Raw genomic sequence first — 16663 nt, 5'->3', positions numbered from 1 at the left:
CACAACACCCACACAAACCACGAGATGCAACTCCAGACTGGACGCAGCTTCACCCCAGAGCAGACTGTTGCATTTCTCAAGAGAAAGACACACACGAGACCGAGGGGATGAAAAAACAAGAAAACAACAACCTCAAACATCCTGTAAGGATGACTCCTCATGACCTCTCCTCTCCTCTTGTCTCACTTGCCTTTTTCTTTTCAGTTTGGAATCAGAGGACTTTTTTTTCTTTCTTTTTTTTGCTTTTGTATTGGAACCATTGTAGCTCTGAATGCCATGAGACTCACCGCAGGATAAAAAACAAGTTCTCCAGGGCCATGGACCTGACATGACAGTATCTGGACCCCACACACACACACACACACACACACACACACACACACACACACACACACACACACACACACGTGTGAAATCTGTGTTTCAATCCCACATCCATCAGCTCAGTCATCGCTCGGAGGAACAGAGATGGAAGACGTCATTTTTGACACTTGTACAGGAACATGATACAGCGGATTGTACCCTTACGTTTCATTGAAGGCTTCTTGTTTTTTTGTTTTCCTTTGCAGAGTAAATGAACTGGACTCTGAGAAACTCCTTTTTGAACTGCTTTGGTGGAGACAGATTACAAACAGTGGAATGTGTTGAACCAGTGGGTATATTGTTATACACATGACAGGCCTCACAGGTCTGCCTCTCACTTTATTTGACCGTTTTTCCAGCTTAGTACTGACCTAGAATAATTAAAATGCCAATATTTTTATGCAAAGTGTATTTTATGTAGCTTTGTACCCTTTGTTATGCTTTTCTTACTGAGTGGAGCCGCTCATCACTTTTACTTTAAAACAAGGGAGGGAGGAGAGGAACACGCTGTATGTGCAGAGGCTACTGAGCCTCGCATTGGCTGTTCATCTTAAAGTGTGTGTGTGTGTGTGTGTGTGTGTGTGTGTGTGTGTGTGTGTGTGTGTGTGTGTGTGTGTGTGTGTGTGTGTGTGTGTGTGTGTGTGTGAATATACACAGATAGAACTCTGGGTGCCCAAGTGCTCCACTGATGATTACCAGCCTTACACCAGCTTGCAGTTATCTGTCTGTAGACGGACCCATACTTCTAAGTGCTAAATGAACTATGAAACCCTTAAGGGCACTAAAATGGGGACCAATGTTGTATATTTGTGTGTGAGTGTGTCTCCAGCCTGTTTACCTGTGCGTATGGCCTTTCCTCTCCACTCCTTCCTGTCACATTTCCATCCCACTCACCGTTTCTGTCCAGAATCCCATCAGTTGTTTCACTATAGAGCGCTTCAGTCAGAATGAACCAATCAGCACAAACCTGACCCTGAAAACAACCAATGACATGGCCTATTCACTTTCTGACTCATGTCAGTGGAAATGATGTCAAGCCAAATCTTTCCCCGCAGTCTGGTGCTTCGCTGACATGAAGGTGCTGGTCTGTACGCAGAGTTTTAAAGAATCGCTCATCACAACAAAGAGTGCAGAGGAATTTGCTTTACTACAACCTATCATGAATTTTAAGGCTGGTTCCAATGTTAACTGATGCATCCACTGATATTCATCCAATTTACATGAACACATAATACAGACCAACATATGTTGTGAAGTCAACCCCTTTACAGTGTGAAAATCAAGCGTTCCCTTTGGCATTCCTCTGCTCACATTTCTTAGAAATGATTGGACAGATAGTCAGACTGTGCATGTGTAATAAGCCTACATGGGCCTGCATACCCGCCTGGTCATTCATCAGATTGTATCTTCTCAGACTGTTCTGTTTGAGGCCTGAAGAGTTAGAAAATCGTGCAGTATTTCAAAAGATAAACATCATTTTGTGTAGTACACTTGTGCATTTTCTTATTTTCTACCTTGGTAATTCACTCACAAACCCTTTTGTGGGGTGCAGACCCACAGCTTGGGTACCAGTGTCATTGTGGTATCTAGCCTTGCAGATAGTTTTTCTTCCATTGTAACTGAAAACCGGAGTGACGAGTACATTAAAAGGAAATGTTGCGTCGCTTCTTTTATGACCTTTTTTTAATATTAGACATGAAATATCACCCACTGAACAAACTATCTGCACGCCTAAATACCACTGGAGGTAAGTGAGGAGCAGTATTTGTCACGATTGGACCCTTTAAGTGAGTGTAGAGTGAAGGACTTGAGAGAAGTGTGATGTGTGTAGCTCTGTAGAGAAACGAGTGATGAGAGTTTTACTGATCTGTCTGAAATCTGATGCCTTCACGACGACGAAGCCACCCCGCTGTTTTGATTTGAAGAGAACGAGCTTTGCCTTGCTGTCGCTTCAGTGCTGTCGGACGTCTCCTTCTCTAGCATTGATGTGAGTTGCTCTAGCTGAGGAGGTCCAGCCTTAGCCCCCTTTTAAAAAGGACGCTCAGCTACACACTCGGTGCCTCAGGCGCCCCCTCGCTCCCTCCCGACACCACAGAGCATTCCTCCAGGGCAGACATGGAGTTGAATGTTACAGCTGTAGTTGTATACAAAGATAGTTGGGTTCAACATATCTCCTATCCTCTTTGTTCTCTCCTGACTGCATTTAACCAAAGGTCACATGTCACCTGTTGAATTGCAGCCTGGTCTATCAGCGCTTCTTCTCGCAATGGATTTTTTTTTCTTTTTCTCTGTACCACCCGTGAAAATTCCACAAAAGGCTCTTTTTCACTGAAGTATTTCCTGTCCAGACTTCAGCATGTCGCCACAATGTCACATTTCTCTGTTTGGCCAACAAGAAAAAGAAAAAACGACTGATAGAATGTAAGAGGCGAGGTGTGACTGAAGATACTGCTCATCATTGTGATCTGCTGATGTCTGAAAGGGACTGGCAGAGTTTGAGTGCTACAGGAGGGTCAGAGGGGCTCGCTGGGAAATATGGACAAAGTTCAATAAAGCTGTGATCTCTCCAACAGCCCTGAGAAGTTCAGATGACTGACACCAATTGTGATGAGGGGATGTTTCACTGTTGTCCTGTTACTGCTTCACTGTTAGCTGCAAAAACATTAAAACTTATATCATTGATCACAAACGCCACATGCAGTTTTTTCTCTTGCATTCCCGCCTTCAGCAACTGATGAAACATGCAACCACTGAGACATACACACCAACATTATAGTATTTTATATCACAAGGCTCTGTTTCTCAACCTGCCTGCAGCATCCTGTTTACATACACTTAACTGACAAAAGTATGCGGACATTTTCTCACGTCTACTCTTACTTATTTCCAAGTAAGGCAATCTTGGTACACTACAATGACATTAAAGGGATAGTTCGGGTATTTTGAAGTGGATCGTATGAGGTTCTTACAGTAGACGGAACATGGTGTACGCACAGAAGCAGAGCTGTGCCCTGCTGTGGACAGGGTCAGCAGAAAAACACCACCTCAAAAAAAACAGAACCAGTTTAAGTGTACACTTTATTAAGAATATTTTACAGCTTTACCTTGCAGTCAGCCAGCCAGACTTCTTCTTTGACACTAACTGTAAAGATTCCATATTTCTACGTAGCGCACTATATCACACTGCAGATCGGCTGTGTGGCTCAGAGTTACAGCGACACAGCTCGAAAACACACACACATACACATTTTTAGAAAAGGTGAAAGTTGATTTGAGTCTGATCTCACAGCTTTCAGACGCAAACAGCTGATTTGCAGCATAATGAAGTGCACAGCACAGTTGGAAGTTCCACAGTTAGTGGCAAATAAAGGCTCTCTGACAGCAAAATAAAGCAATACAATATTCTTAATATAGTTCATGCTTTTTTTTTTTAGGTGTGCCTTTTTATGTGGCTAAAATCATTTTTTTCTGCTGACTGTCCACAGCTGTGCATAACTCTGCTGCTGTACTGCTCCTCCTGTCTGCCTCTAAACTGGAGGCACACTGACCGTCTACTGTAACACACTGACTGTGGATAAGAACAACCCCATACAACCCCTGAACTCACCCTTTAACTGTTTCAACAGCACAGGTGGACAAGGACTTCCACACTTCATTGCATGGCATTCAACACCTCCAGGTGGCAGATGTTAGTATACATTTCATGAGTAAATGGTTTTCTGAACACACTGAATGCTTTATATACACAAGACATTTTTCATTTCATTGCTTTATTATATAAACTATTTATTTAATGAGAAACATTGTGCACCAAAGCAAAAAGTAAAGCTACACATTAAAATACATATAAAAATATCTTTAAAGGCAAAACATTGACATCATTCTGAAAAGTAATATCCATATTTAAATAAGACTGACATCACATGACAAATCTAAAGCCCCGATGCCCAGCTTTGCTTTGGTACTAATGTAGCTTTGCATTTATTAGCATTTTGAATGCTTGAAATAGTTTCTAACCCAGAGTTAACCTTGTTAACCTGCTTCATACACTTTCAGTGTGATGTACACGTACAGTAAAGCCTGTCACTTTGGTCTTTCCTGAAACAGTCAGATCAGACTAATCTCTACTGTGTTTCATGTTAATAACAGAAATGTTCTGTAACAGTTCAGTAAGACAGGCTTTTTTTCTCACTGTGTGTGTGAATGCCCACACAGTCTGAGATGAGACACGACATATCTCAGCATGTTCACGGCTATAAAAAGAAAAGTGAGAGGTCAAAATGCTGCCAATACAGCAGCCACATGTCTTACTCTGGATGTTCAGAGACGTCTGATATCAAATTAATAAATAAATAGACATTCTTATGTGAGAATAAAACAAAAATGAAAATCCAGCTGATGTAATCACATTCTTCTACAGCGATGGTTCATTGCAGCTTTAGAGAAAACCTGAGACCTGTGACCTGTGAGGCCATCGCTCATACAGTCTAAGTTGATTCTGCTGAGTGGCTCTCAGTTGTTTTTCTCCTCCGGCTCCTCGTCGCTGGTGAGGTACTCGATGTGTGTCCATATGCACCACATCTGCAGAGAGAAGGAAGTGACATGGCTTTACATAAACTAACAAAATGTGAAATATGAGCAGCGACTTTAGTCAACATGCTTAGCAGTCAGGTTATTTCTACCTCAACTGATAGAGCCAGCAGGCGGCCTGCAGCCAGCAGCACGGTCCCCACAGCCTGGATCCAGGAAGGCACATAGAGCCAGTGGGCCAGTAAACCCCACTGACACCCGTACAGCCACAGTGGGAGGCAGTGCAGCCCACTCACCACCCACATGCCCAGAGGCGTCCGAAACCCTGATAGCACCATAAACACACAGTTCACATGAGTTTGTGCAATCTGTGACCACACATCGACTCACTCACAGTCACATACTGCTTACCGTTTGCCATGATGGCTTGTATGAGTTGAGGGCTGGTGGTGAAGCTGTTTTTCCAGTTGTCACCTCTGCTGTTGTGGTTACACACAAACACACACCACTCAAACGCAGACACCAGCCAGCCCCACTGTGATACAACATATGAAAAACATCAAACATACAGGTAAGGTTCAGCAGCAGAGCACTGATGTCAGTCAGTGATGTTCTGCTGATTTAAAGGAGCAGTCCAAGGTAAATCAATTCAGCATTTTTTTTAAAAATATACAAATATTACAAAAGGTTTTAGTTTGCAGACTACTGCAGTGATTAGATATCAGACTTCTTTAAAAATCCAGGTTGACTGACACAGCAGAGGATGAAATATCCTGACTCCAAATCACAGGAGCCAACATCTCCCACAATGCAACTTCCCATGTTTATGATTGCCCTTGTGAAAAAATACTGTGCATGATCAATAAGACAATGAATCCATTCAGTTAGTGTTTAATTAACTCAAAGCACAGACTGTCTGATGTAGCACGCTGACACTGTGCTGTCATGAGGAGGATCGTCAGGATCATCAGCAGGCCTTTACAAACCTCTGATAGTGATGTGAATGTTATTTACTAATCAGAATCAAAGTGTGAGTTATTCATGTGTTGATCATGTTAATTATAGGAACTCTCATGAGAATATGTCATTGGATCAGCCCTGCCTGATGAACATGTCCACGTCCTGGTTGAGATACCATCCTCAGGTGATGTTACTTCACTCAGGACTTCTGCAAAGCAAAACACTGGGCTTTTATTGTGTGAAGCACTTTGTGTTACATGTTTTGCATGAAAAGTGCTATACAGACAAAGTTTGATTGATTGATTCATTGAATATTCAGCAATGGAGCCTCTCCTTGTAATAACTACAAAAAAATTGATTACTGTGTAATATGAGCTTCCTACACCTCTGTATATGAAGTTCATCATTAAAGATGGACACGTTTTTCTATAAATAATGCAGAGACATATTTCACTTTATTGTGTGTGGGCAGGGCGTGTGAGTGTGTGTCATGTACATATTTCTAGTCTCAAACTGCTGTATTGTTGCTGTATATTTCTTTTGATATTATAACATAATAAAATGACTTACGCAAATGGAGTAAATGGTTAGTAGTCCTTTTAAGCGTGCCATGAAATGTGCTAGATGTGACTTATGACTTATATATGATGCATTATGTGAAACCATGTGGCTGTCCCATGATATTGACATGATAATTATTTATAATATTATGGCTTAATGTATAAAACGGTCTAAATAAAGTAGATATGATTTGCATTTCAAAAGCGCCACAAACTGTAGAAACAGTGGAACAGTCCTTTAATCAGACATGCTGGGACACTGTGTACCTGTTTGAACATTAAATATCTTTGCACTGTATTCACTTTATGTCAAATTTAGGTTTGTTATTAGAGTCAGTTTGTGCATGGTATGCCAACACAATGCCCAGCCTTCATCCATCTTGATGACACGAGCATGAGCAGGACAAATCCACAAATCCACCCTGACTGCTGTCAACAGTGCAGGCGCCTGCTGGTGTAATATGGATGAAGGGATTGAAGGCAAGGCCGATCATCCTTCAGATGACTGTGACACTCTATGTAATCATTTCATGTGGAGCTGCTGTGAATCCAAAAGAGAGGCTCATCTGAAGAGATCTCTCACTAGATGATCATACAGTGACAAGATGTGTGTGAGTGTGCGTGACCTCAAACAGCAGGCTCCATAGCATGCCTCGACCCAGGTTGTCCACCACTACGTCCAGCCAGGCCCCAAACCTGGAAGTCTGTCCCAGCGTCCTTGCCAGCCAGCCATCCACTCCTGCACACCACAATGAATAGAACATAAGGCATTACTGTCAGTGTACAGAATATTATGACATTATTAATATATGAAATTAGAGCACTGATGAAAAACATGAGGAAACAACCCCAGCAAACAACAACATCCACAGCTGACAACACAGGTTCTAAAAGAATTTGTTACAGAGTCAGCATGTGCAAATTGATGTGACGTTTTTACAATGACAATAATATTAGCTCTGTTATATTTAAGGCTACATGGATTTCAGCCATTTTTTCCTGTCAAAATGAATAATTAATAACATTAATGACTTACCAGAATTCACTTTAATGAAAGCAGGCCTGATTAAAGTTCAAGTTAAACCAGTTTATTGTACATACAGGTGTGTTAAGGTTAAGTAAATGTAAATGAACTGTACTTATTTATCTCCTTTCTAGTCTTCCGACCACTCTAAGCTCTTTTACACTACATATCTCATTCACCCATTCACACACATTCATACACTGATGGCATTGGCTGTCAGCATCACTGTAAACATGTGTCACTTCAATTACCATCCAGTGCTATGCAGGCAGAGTACAGAGAGACAAACACTGCTGGTGTCTCATAGGCAGCCCATGAAGCAAACACAAGGCCGATCCTGATGTATCCTGAAACACACATGGTTTACAGTAAAGTTATTCAGTTTAGCTGCCACGCCACGGTGAACATAACAAATGTAATTCATAAAAATACTGTCTCTCACCTATGATGTTGGGCCAGTACAGCAGAACTTGGAGTCCCATCTCCGGTCAGTGTAGAGTGATACAGCGGCACTTCATCCAGGAAAACAAAGATGATGCAATCTGCCTCTTCGGTCGACCTGTCTGGCTCTCAACACGAGCACGCTGTGCTACAGCCGTTCATGTGTTCATGTCCGTACACCTGTATGGACACCACGAGCAGGTGAAGTCAGCTTCGAGGCGTTACCTGCCTGGCGTGGTCGCGCGCCCTGTGAGCGCTTTCATGCTCTTATCAAATTGAGTGACGTAGGAAGCTGAGAGCGGCCGCACACACGGAGCGTGTGCGTCAGCGTCAGGCCAGAGCCCGCTCTAAAAATCTGGAAGTTTTCACACACCCTGCCACGGCTGTGTACATGCACCCAGAATAAGGAAAAGAATAACATTAAAAACAAACGGTAACATTATTATCCATATTTATTTATTTTTTTACATTTTGGGATTCAAATTTAACAGCTGAAATATATTAAGGTTACTGTTCTTGTGTAGGGTTCATGCCGAAGTCGTGAATACCGCCAAACAAAACCAAAGAGGTGTTAAATGATTCTCTGCGTGGAGGGTTCACCGTCAACAGCCGAGATTAAACTGCGACATTTATTAATGGCGTTTGGCGGGAAGCCTTACAGTTAGCGTGCCAACGTTAACCCTACCCTAAAGTATACACTCAATTTAACTGGTTGTCATGTGCATATGAATTAAACAGCAACTGAATAAATAATACAATTATACATTCAACATTTTTAAGTGCTGTATGACGTGCTAAAGCTTCAGGTCTACGTGTCACTCACTGGAGGTCGCTGTGGTGGAACTAGCGTTATTTAGCATAGTAGCCACAAGATGGCGCTACACGCATTTCTTTACAAACCGCCACTCCGCACTGCTGTGCTACATACGCACTGACTGTAGTATGACTGCGCATAATGAGTCAAAATCAATTTTCATTGTTTTTAATAAGAGGGTGACACTTTCTGAAGCTACCGAGGTCAAAACAAAGCGTCCCCGCCCGTCATAACGGTTGTGTTTACACGCGTTTGAAGGCTGTGATCAACTGACCTGTAGAGTCAGATCATGTGACTGAATGGAGGCGTCGCTGAAAACATTCACCCGTTCACCACACACACACACACACACACACACACAGACCGCCAGGAACCCATTTCACAACAAACGGATAAGGCGACAAACAATTCTCATCAACTCCGTTTAGCGACGTTCATTTCCTCACATTGCAATGAAATGAGGGGAGCATGGGGGCCAAAGAGTCACGGATAGGATTCCTGTCGTATGACGAGGCCGTGAAGAGAGGTAAGCCGAGCAGCGACGGGCTAAACCCGCCGCAGCCGCGCTAGCTTAGCTAACTGTCAGTTTTTCAGGCTAGCCCGGTCCGGGAGAGGAGGACGTCCCGTTAAAATCCGACGGTTTAAGTCGCATTGGTTATTGGAAGACGAAGGCACCTCCAAAAATAATACCACACGACTTCAATTGAACCTTTATGGCCTATCATTGAATTCGGCATAGAGGAATGTCAGAAAGCTTGACGGGTTTTAATCACACGTTAAGTTTAACAATCGCTCAGCCTGTATTTTCCGCAGTCGCCTTTCTCCCGACGTGTGCTACGCTGGGCTGCAGAAACAAACGTTTCCCCGTCATTAAAGCGTCAGTATGTTGTACTTGTGCATCCTATCCACCCCGAACTGAGTGTTTCTTTACAGCAATATGGGAAATATTGTTGACTTGTATTTTCTGATGCGTGTACCTTCACTTATAAGCAAGGTCACGTAAAATGGGCAGCTTTTTGCACCGTGACTGGCGTGACGTTCTCGCTGTAGCTGCGAAAGCACGCTTGTCGGGACGGTGTTGGCTAACGAGGAGGGATGGGCAGGCTTTGCCAAAACAGTCGTGCAGATAGACTCGGGTGGATCTGTGCTACCTCCTGTGTGACACCACAGTGTAGCTCTCACCACATCAGCTAGCTGACGTCGACTAACGTTCATGTGTTGCTACTAGCTTGCTCGACTACTAGCTCGGCAGGTAGTTGTTAGCTGGCTCGCTGCAGCAAAGCTCCCGGAGGGGAAATGCCTCCAGGCTGTTTGTTTTAGCCGTCGTCTGGCGGATTTTCAAGCCCAGCCATGTGATACGGGCTAACGGGCGTTGTGAGTGTTTGTGCTGGAGGACTGTCAGTGTGCTGCTAACGTTAGCTGTGCACACAAACAGATGTTGCGCTGTCTGTCTTCAGTATTGACCCGATGAGCGTTTTTGAAGCTAAACTAGCTCTTGATTGATCTGTGAACACAAAGCAGGCTCTCCTGCGGTTGTTGTTTCTCTTCCATGGAATCACATGTGCCTTTTTTAAAAAGCGCTTCACTGTCAGATCAGGCTCTGTGCAGAAGACACACAAAGCTGCGTGAAGCTGTGTGTGATTGATCCGTCTATGTAAGATGTGGGTGAGCATTTATCAGGCTGCCTCCTTGTTGCACTTTACTCCCTGCTTTGGCAGTCTGGATGTTACACATTCATCCAGGACAGGGTCATGTGTGGACCCGTTAGACTGACCTGTCCTCTGTATTCATATTCATGTAAATGATTAGATTCATTTACTGACAAGTGTGTCAGACAGGACCCAACTTATAGCATCTTTCCAAAGGCTCCTTGTGTGGTGGTGTGGACATTCCTCAAGCTGCCAATGATCACACACACACACACATACACACACACACCTTCATGCACGCTCCCAGTCAGTGGAATTATCCAGCCACCCAGCCCTATCTGACCAGTCACATGGCAGCCTTCCTAATTCCCACAGCAGGCTCCGCTGCAGCAATTATGGGGTCAGTTTTCATGGAAGCCCACTCCTTTAGGACACCAGTTTGGTAATAATCAGGTTGGGGAGCGTGCTGTCAGGAGAGGGCAGGCTTTGATGTATTCCTCTAGTAAAGCCAGGATCATTCAGACTTCCTTCAGACATGATTTTTGCATTCTTGAAGTTCACTCTCTGTTCACTGTTTACAGTTTGGTGTGTCTCTGTGTGGAGTGAAAGTAGTGTTTGTTGTCGTTTGGCAGATATTCCTGTCCGCTGTAGACTGAAAATAGCTCCAATATTTGTGTCAGCTTAGTCTGTTAGATGAGCACATGCTTCACCAGAACAAAGTTCTGCATTGTAAGTGTGGTGAAATCAATTCTAATAAAGATTTGAAATGGATCACAATGTGAGGAATAGTTCCCAATTTGAAGTCAGTGTGGCAAAATGTTTGCTCTGAGAGGTCTTCATACTGCTGCTGCTTCCAGGTGTGTAATGAAGAAGAGCGAAGTTAGCAGTCAGAGCAGAGATTTAACAGATTCATGTTGTAACAAGTGAAACTACGAGGTGAGCTGCAGATCCTCCTCTTCCCTTTTCCAAAGCAGTTTGTTAGACGACAGGAAGACTGAACATTTACGTTAGCACACATGATAAAAGTTCATTAGAAAAGAAGCCATAGGCATGAGACTGTGTGCCTGACATGAAGAAAAGTCTTCTGAAGGCCAAATATTGGTTTTGAATTGAGCTGGGTTGCTTGCATGGATGAAGGAGGTGTAGAGTTAGACCTCAAGCTAATTAAATAAGACCGGTTCTGACTCTGGATCAGTTCTGGTGCATTGTTATTTCCTGAATGAATTCTTGGAATAATTGTGTAGCTCGTGGCTGCTGATTCTGCTCAGTTGTGTCCTTCAACGTTCAAAAGTGGTGGGAAAGAAAGATCGGTGAGGAATAAAGATGAAGCATTTCTAACCTCATGTTATTGTGAAATCATTCAAGGGGTTAGTGTGACGCTGTGTTGAGTAACATCAAGGTTAATGTGTAAAGTAATCTCCTCTAAATGGCGATGTACAGAGAATAGTGGTAGAAGAGGCAGCTGACTGTACCTGGAACAGATAATGCCTGATAATGTTCAGTTAACACAGCTCCTGCCTGTCCTTGCCGGAGGTGTTGACTCACCGCGACAGTAATTATGAAGCCATAGATTGTAGAGCTGTTGCGTTGCATTGTGTCGTAACACCTGGCAGTGTCACCGCCTGTTCATGGGAACAGACTCCTAGAAGTCCGGGTTCAGAGTGTCAGGCACCTCTGAGAGACCAGATGTCTCTTATAGCCTGCGTTAACTTTAGTGAAGCAGCCGACGGTGACCATGTTACTCCTCCATGGACCATCCGAACCTCTGTGGCTGACCGCCACATAGTTTAGTAATGCAGCAGCTGCGGTCATCGTCACTCATGGCCTAATGGTCACCTCATCTCTGCTCTCCGTCAGCAGCAGGTCTTATCAGTGAGGGGATAGACTGCCGCTTTGCTTTCAGACCTCGTGCTCTCTGCTTTGTGGGTGTAGATTTGTGTACTGCTGCCACGAAGGTGTTTGCTATGGTAACATGGGGCAGGCTGGTGTTTGTATTGTTGTAGATTTCTGTGTCACATGGTGTATTTTTAGTTAGCAGGGCTGTCTGGGATACAATGAAACAGCTACAGATGACATGTGAACTCTAGATGCATTGTGTTTACATATGTATGTGCTTTTCCACACGGTGGTAATGTTTGTTTTTCCTCAATAACCTGTTTAACGTTTGATCCTCTGTTGGGCGGGCTGTGGATCAGGCTCCTTTAGAGTTACTCAATCATTCTGTTCCTAGACTTCCTGCAACTGGTATAAATCAATAGCACACAGTCGTAAGCCTTTAGTATTAGCAAAGATGCTCGGCGAGGGTGTGTGTTGTCTCCTCTCCTTTTCTCTCCGTGTAACAGTGCAGTGCACTTAGCCTGGTAGAATGGTGTGGCCTCATCTCAAAATGAGGTGGCTGCACCTACAGCTGCTGTCTGTGTGATAATCTCATTAAAAGTCTTGAGCACATGCCATGACAAGACTGACTCTGATGCAGTAAAACCCTGTTTGCCCTCCTGTAGTGCACACTTTAGTGACTGGTAATCAAATACACACTGGAAGCACTTTCCTTCATCAGTTTTCATGTTTTTCTAAAAACTCACACACACAGCCAGACAGGTATGACAGGCTCACTTATGCAGTGTCATGATAGTAACGTTGGGCTGTGTTGTGGTTCCGCAAACTCTGCAAGACGACAAAAAGCGGCATGTTCTTTGAGCAGAGCTGGCCTGGCTCTCCGAAGCGCTGCGTTGTGTGCACTCTTATCTGCCGTCGCCTGTGTGAACTCACTGTATTCTGTTTTCTTTCCAGGTGCCTTATCGTGTCAGGTGTGTTGTTAGTGGCCTTCATGTGGACTTGCAGACGTTGCACGTAGCTGTTGCTCTCCAGCATTTTCACCCTTGTTCAAGGTGCAGGTCATTAAAATGCCTGAAATTCACAATGACTGAAAAAAGTCAAATATTCTATTTGACTTTTTTCAGTCATTGTCACAGTGCTATTCCTTTTTGCAAACTTTGTTTGGGAAGATGTTGGATGATGTTGGCTAAATACTGTCTACAAACATTGTCGCGTAAATAATTGTTAATTTCTAAATATATTTGGGTGAAAGGCGAGCTGTAAAAAGTTTGGCAGTCATCATCGCCTGATCTACATGAGGAAGATGACTCGATACATTTACTTTTTTTTTTTTTTTTTACCACTGATTGGTACCAATCAACATTCTTAGGATGGACTGGCTTCTTTATTTACAACGGTCGGCATGGCTGTCGCCTCACAGCAAGAACCTCGGCTGGTTCCATTGTGTGTGGAGTTTCGGCTCTGCTGTCCTGTCAAATGATGACGTGATAGATGAGTTTGAATATCTTGGTTTGATAAACTGCTCGACTGAAGCCAGGTGTTGGAGTTGTCAGTTTGCAAATAAACAGGGATGATGGTACAATCGTATAGTATTTTTAGAAACAGTTCATAACTGACTCTGAAATAAAAATCACTTATTGTTGTTTTCCTCTTTGCAGTCACTGTAAACAGCCCCCACATGATGAATGTTTGCTGTCCTGCCCACAGTTGCTTTTTAAGCACCCTGTACGTTCCTGCCCGCAAGCGTTTCTGTTGACAGTTCACCAGAACTGAAAGGTCACCAGAGCTCACGTGAGTTCAGTATTTGCATGCCGCTCCAGACTCCTCGGCGCTCCCTGCAGAGGCATATTCAGTCGTGCTGCTAGCAGCAGGTCGACCGGGCCCAACTTATTTCACAGGACAGCAAACATTGAGTCGCAGCAGCAGGCTCTGCCACCATGATTTAGTAAGGTGAGAGATAATGCAGCGCTGTGAATGTGGCAATAACTATTGTATGTTACGGTTCTAGACTGTGTGTGTGTGTGTGTGTGTGTGTGTATGTGTGTGTGTATGTGTGTGTGTATGTGTGTGTGTGTGTGTGTGTGTGTGTTTGTATGGAAAGTGTAGGGGCAGTTACACAAATCAAACCCATTGTCTGCATTGAATGGTAACCATTGCAGTTAATGCAGCCCAGTGTCCAAGAATACACCCATTGCATCACAGCATCAACAATACACAAAGTGTTCTCCATGATGTGGACCGCTTTGTTTCCCGACCCCGTTTGTTTGTCCATGTAATTGTAACAATTTTGCTATTATCTGATGGTACTATTTTGTCATCAGTAGTATAATGGAAGACTTCTTCCTCACAAACGACATGTTTTCTTTATTTACTGTTTGGAGTTTCAGTAGCTGTGTGTGCGTGTGTGAGGAGGAACAAGAAGCAGCAGAGATGCTTGAATGGTCATGGTGATGATAAATTATCAATATTGATGAGTCACTTCTTTGGCATGTGTTGTCCGACCAGCAGGTGAAATTTTACACAGCCGATCCTCACACTGAAGCTGGAACCACAGAATGTTTTTATATGGTTTATATGTAAAATGACCTGATGATCAATAATCAGTATTGCTGTTCATAAGGTCGGCTAACAACAACAACAACTAATCGTTTCAGCACTTACTGAAGTCCATCCCCATCCGCTTATTTGGGTTTGGGTCACGGCAGGGCATTTCAGACGTCCGTCTCCCCAGCAACATATTCCATCTCCTTGTGGTGGATCCGGAGGCGTTAGATGGCTAGATGGGCTTTCTAGTCCCTCCAGCCACTTCTGGGCCTGCGGGGTCTCCTCCCGGAGGCGCCCAGGGGGGCATCCTGATCGGATGCCAGAAACATCTCAGCTGGCTCCTTTCGAATTGAAGCTCCACCTGGATGTCCGAGCTCCTCACCCTGTCTCTCAGACTGAGCATGGCCACCCTGCGGAGGAAGCTCATTTCAGTCACTACCCAAAACTCATGACCATAAATGAAGGTTGGAGGAAAATCAAGAGCTTTGCCTTTGGCTCAACTCCTTCTTCCCTACAATGACCTGGTACAACGTCTGCAATACTGCTGACACTGCACCAATCCGGCTGTCCATCTTGCGCTCCATTTCTTTTACCCTGAGATATTTAAACTCCTTCACTCGGGGCTAATTAAAGGACATGCTCACCACGTGTGGTTATTTGGGGGTGTTTGTGGTGAATACTGTATGGTGTAGGCCAGTGGTTCCCAGTGCGAGGATAAGAGGTTGCGAGATAACTCTGTTGTGATTTAGGATAGGAGACCAGAAACAAACATTTTTTATACAAAATCATGAGTTGTGTCCACCGACTGTGCTCAAATTTCCTGTGATGAGAGGACATTAAGGTGGAGTCACTGCTAAGGTGATAACATTTCCATCACAGGCATTGCTAGATCCCCCCCCCCCTTCCCGCCCTGCTCTCTTTGTACAGGTTTCAGAGCAGAAGTTAAATGGAGGACGACAGTAGTGAGCTGTAAATAGGCCCGCTGCCTCTCCAGACTCCTGCAGTGATGGCTGAACTGTCAGCAGGCTGTCCATTAAACGCCGTGTCACTGTGGAGACTGAGCGAGCACAGAGTGGAGATAATGAGCCCTGGACTCCTGGTTCAGATGTGTGATCAGAAAGCTGCCACAGCCACATGATTAATGTGTGCAGTGTGACTTTCATGTGGACAAACTAGAGTCAGCCTGAATCATCATCATCATCATCATCATCATCATCATCATCAGCTGATATTCACTAACATGCTATGCGTCACTGTTTTATCCGAGCTGTGCACCTTATGGATAAATGCTGGGGAGGTATGTTGGTGTGAAAGCTGCACTGTCTCTACAAGTCTAGAACCTTCCCACAGGTCAGTCAACTAACTGTACAATGTGTCATTTAGTGGTGAGCCCATATGTGTGTGAGCTGGCTGAACTACAATAACAGGTACAGCTGTTCATGTTAGACTGCAGTCTACACTGTAAAAAAAGAAACTTGTTTTTGTGGTAAAAAAAAAAACTCAGTTTTTCTAATAATATAGTAAAAGGATATTAGTACTGTTGATTTCACTTAATAAAGTTGGTGTTTTATTCCATATTTTAAAATGTCTGTAGATTTTACAGTGAAAAACTGCCAGACCATTACAGTAAAAGACCGTAAAATACACCATTGAATATTAGTGTTTTACAGTATAATCAATAGTCTCTGATATAAAATACTGCTTTATTCTCTGTAAATTCTCTTAAAATGCTGTATAAATGAAGGTTTTGAAATATGACTGTTTAACTGTATATTATTAGTATAGTATATTATTATTGACATATTTTATGGTCAGAGCCTGTCTAAATTAAATTGAATTTGGGCTGCTCAGTGAGCTTCAGTATAACTTATACAGGTGTTTTTTGGGGTTCAACAAACTTAGTTTATGATCACGTGAACAAATCTTATTGGAGCACAGAGCA

General features: G+C 43.5%; 2 protein-coding genes across 2 annotated transcripts in view; one reads left to right on the top strand and one right to left on the bottom strand.

The window, feature by feature from the left end:
- Positions 1–4114: 4114 nt before the first annotated feature.
- si:ch1073-145m9.1 (uncharacterized) lies at positions 4115–8275 on the bottom strand. The gene is made up of 6 exons (XM_019269329.2): positions 7880–8275; positions 7689–7784; positions 7040–7152; positions 5305–5428; positions 5046–5218; positions 4115–4944 (listed from the first exon to the last, which is right to left on the bottom strand). The coding sequence occupies exons 1-6, from the start codon at positions 7917–7919 to the stop codon at positions 4876–4878; spliced, it is 615 nt and encodes a 204-aa protein (XP_019124874.1). The 5' UTR covers positions 7920–8275; the 3' UTR covers positions 4115–4875.
- A 718-nt stretch (positions 8276–8993) lies between these two features.
- Positions 8994–16663, top strand: part of usp32 (ubiquitin specific peptidase 32) — a 57728-nt gene continuing 50058 nt past the window's right edge. Inside the window, exon 1 of the mRNA XM_027280272.1 lies at positions 8994–9218. Coding sequence (XP_027136073.1) covers positions 9161–9218 — 58 coding nt within the window. The 5' untranslated portion in view covers positions 8994–9160. The remainder of the gene's footprint in view (positions 9219–16663) is intronic.

Source organism: Larimichthys crocea, chromosome VII, assembly GCF_000972845.2.
Source record: "Larimichthys crocea isolate SSNF chromosome VII, L_crocea_2.0, whole genome shotgun sequence".
Classification (NCBI taxonomy): domain Eukaryota; kingdom Metazoa; phylum Chordata; class Actinopteri; family Sciaenidae; genus Larimichthys; species Larimichthys crocea.
This window is presented reverse-complemented; position numbering and strand designations above follow the sequence as displayed.

Bases quoted from the DNA above. Each gene is read 5' to 3' on its own strand.
- si:ch1073-145m9.1 (XM_019269329.2), bottom strand. From the start codon at position 7,919: ATGGGACTCCAAGTTCTGCTGTACTGGCCCAACATCATAG. The intron at 7,153-7,688 runs GTAATTGAAGTG...TGTGGTGTGCAG, and splicing joins TGCCTGCATAGCACTGGATG to GAGTGGATGGCTGGCTGGCA. The intron at 5,429-7,039 runs GTCACGCACACT...GTTGTATCACAG, and splicing joins TATGGAGCCTGCTGTTTGAG to TGGGGCTGGCTGGTGTCTGC.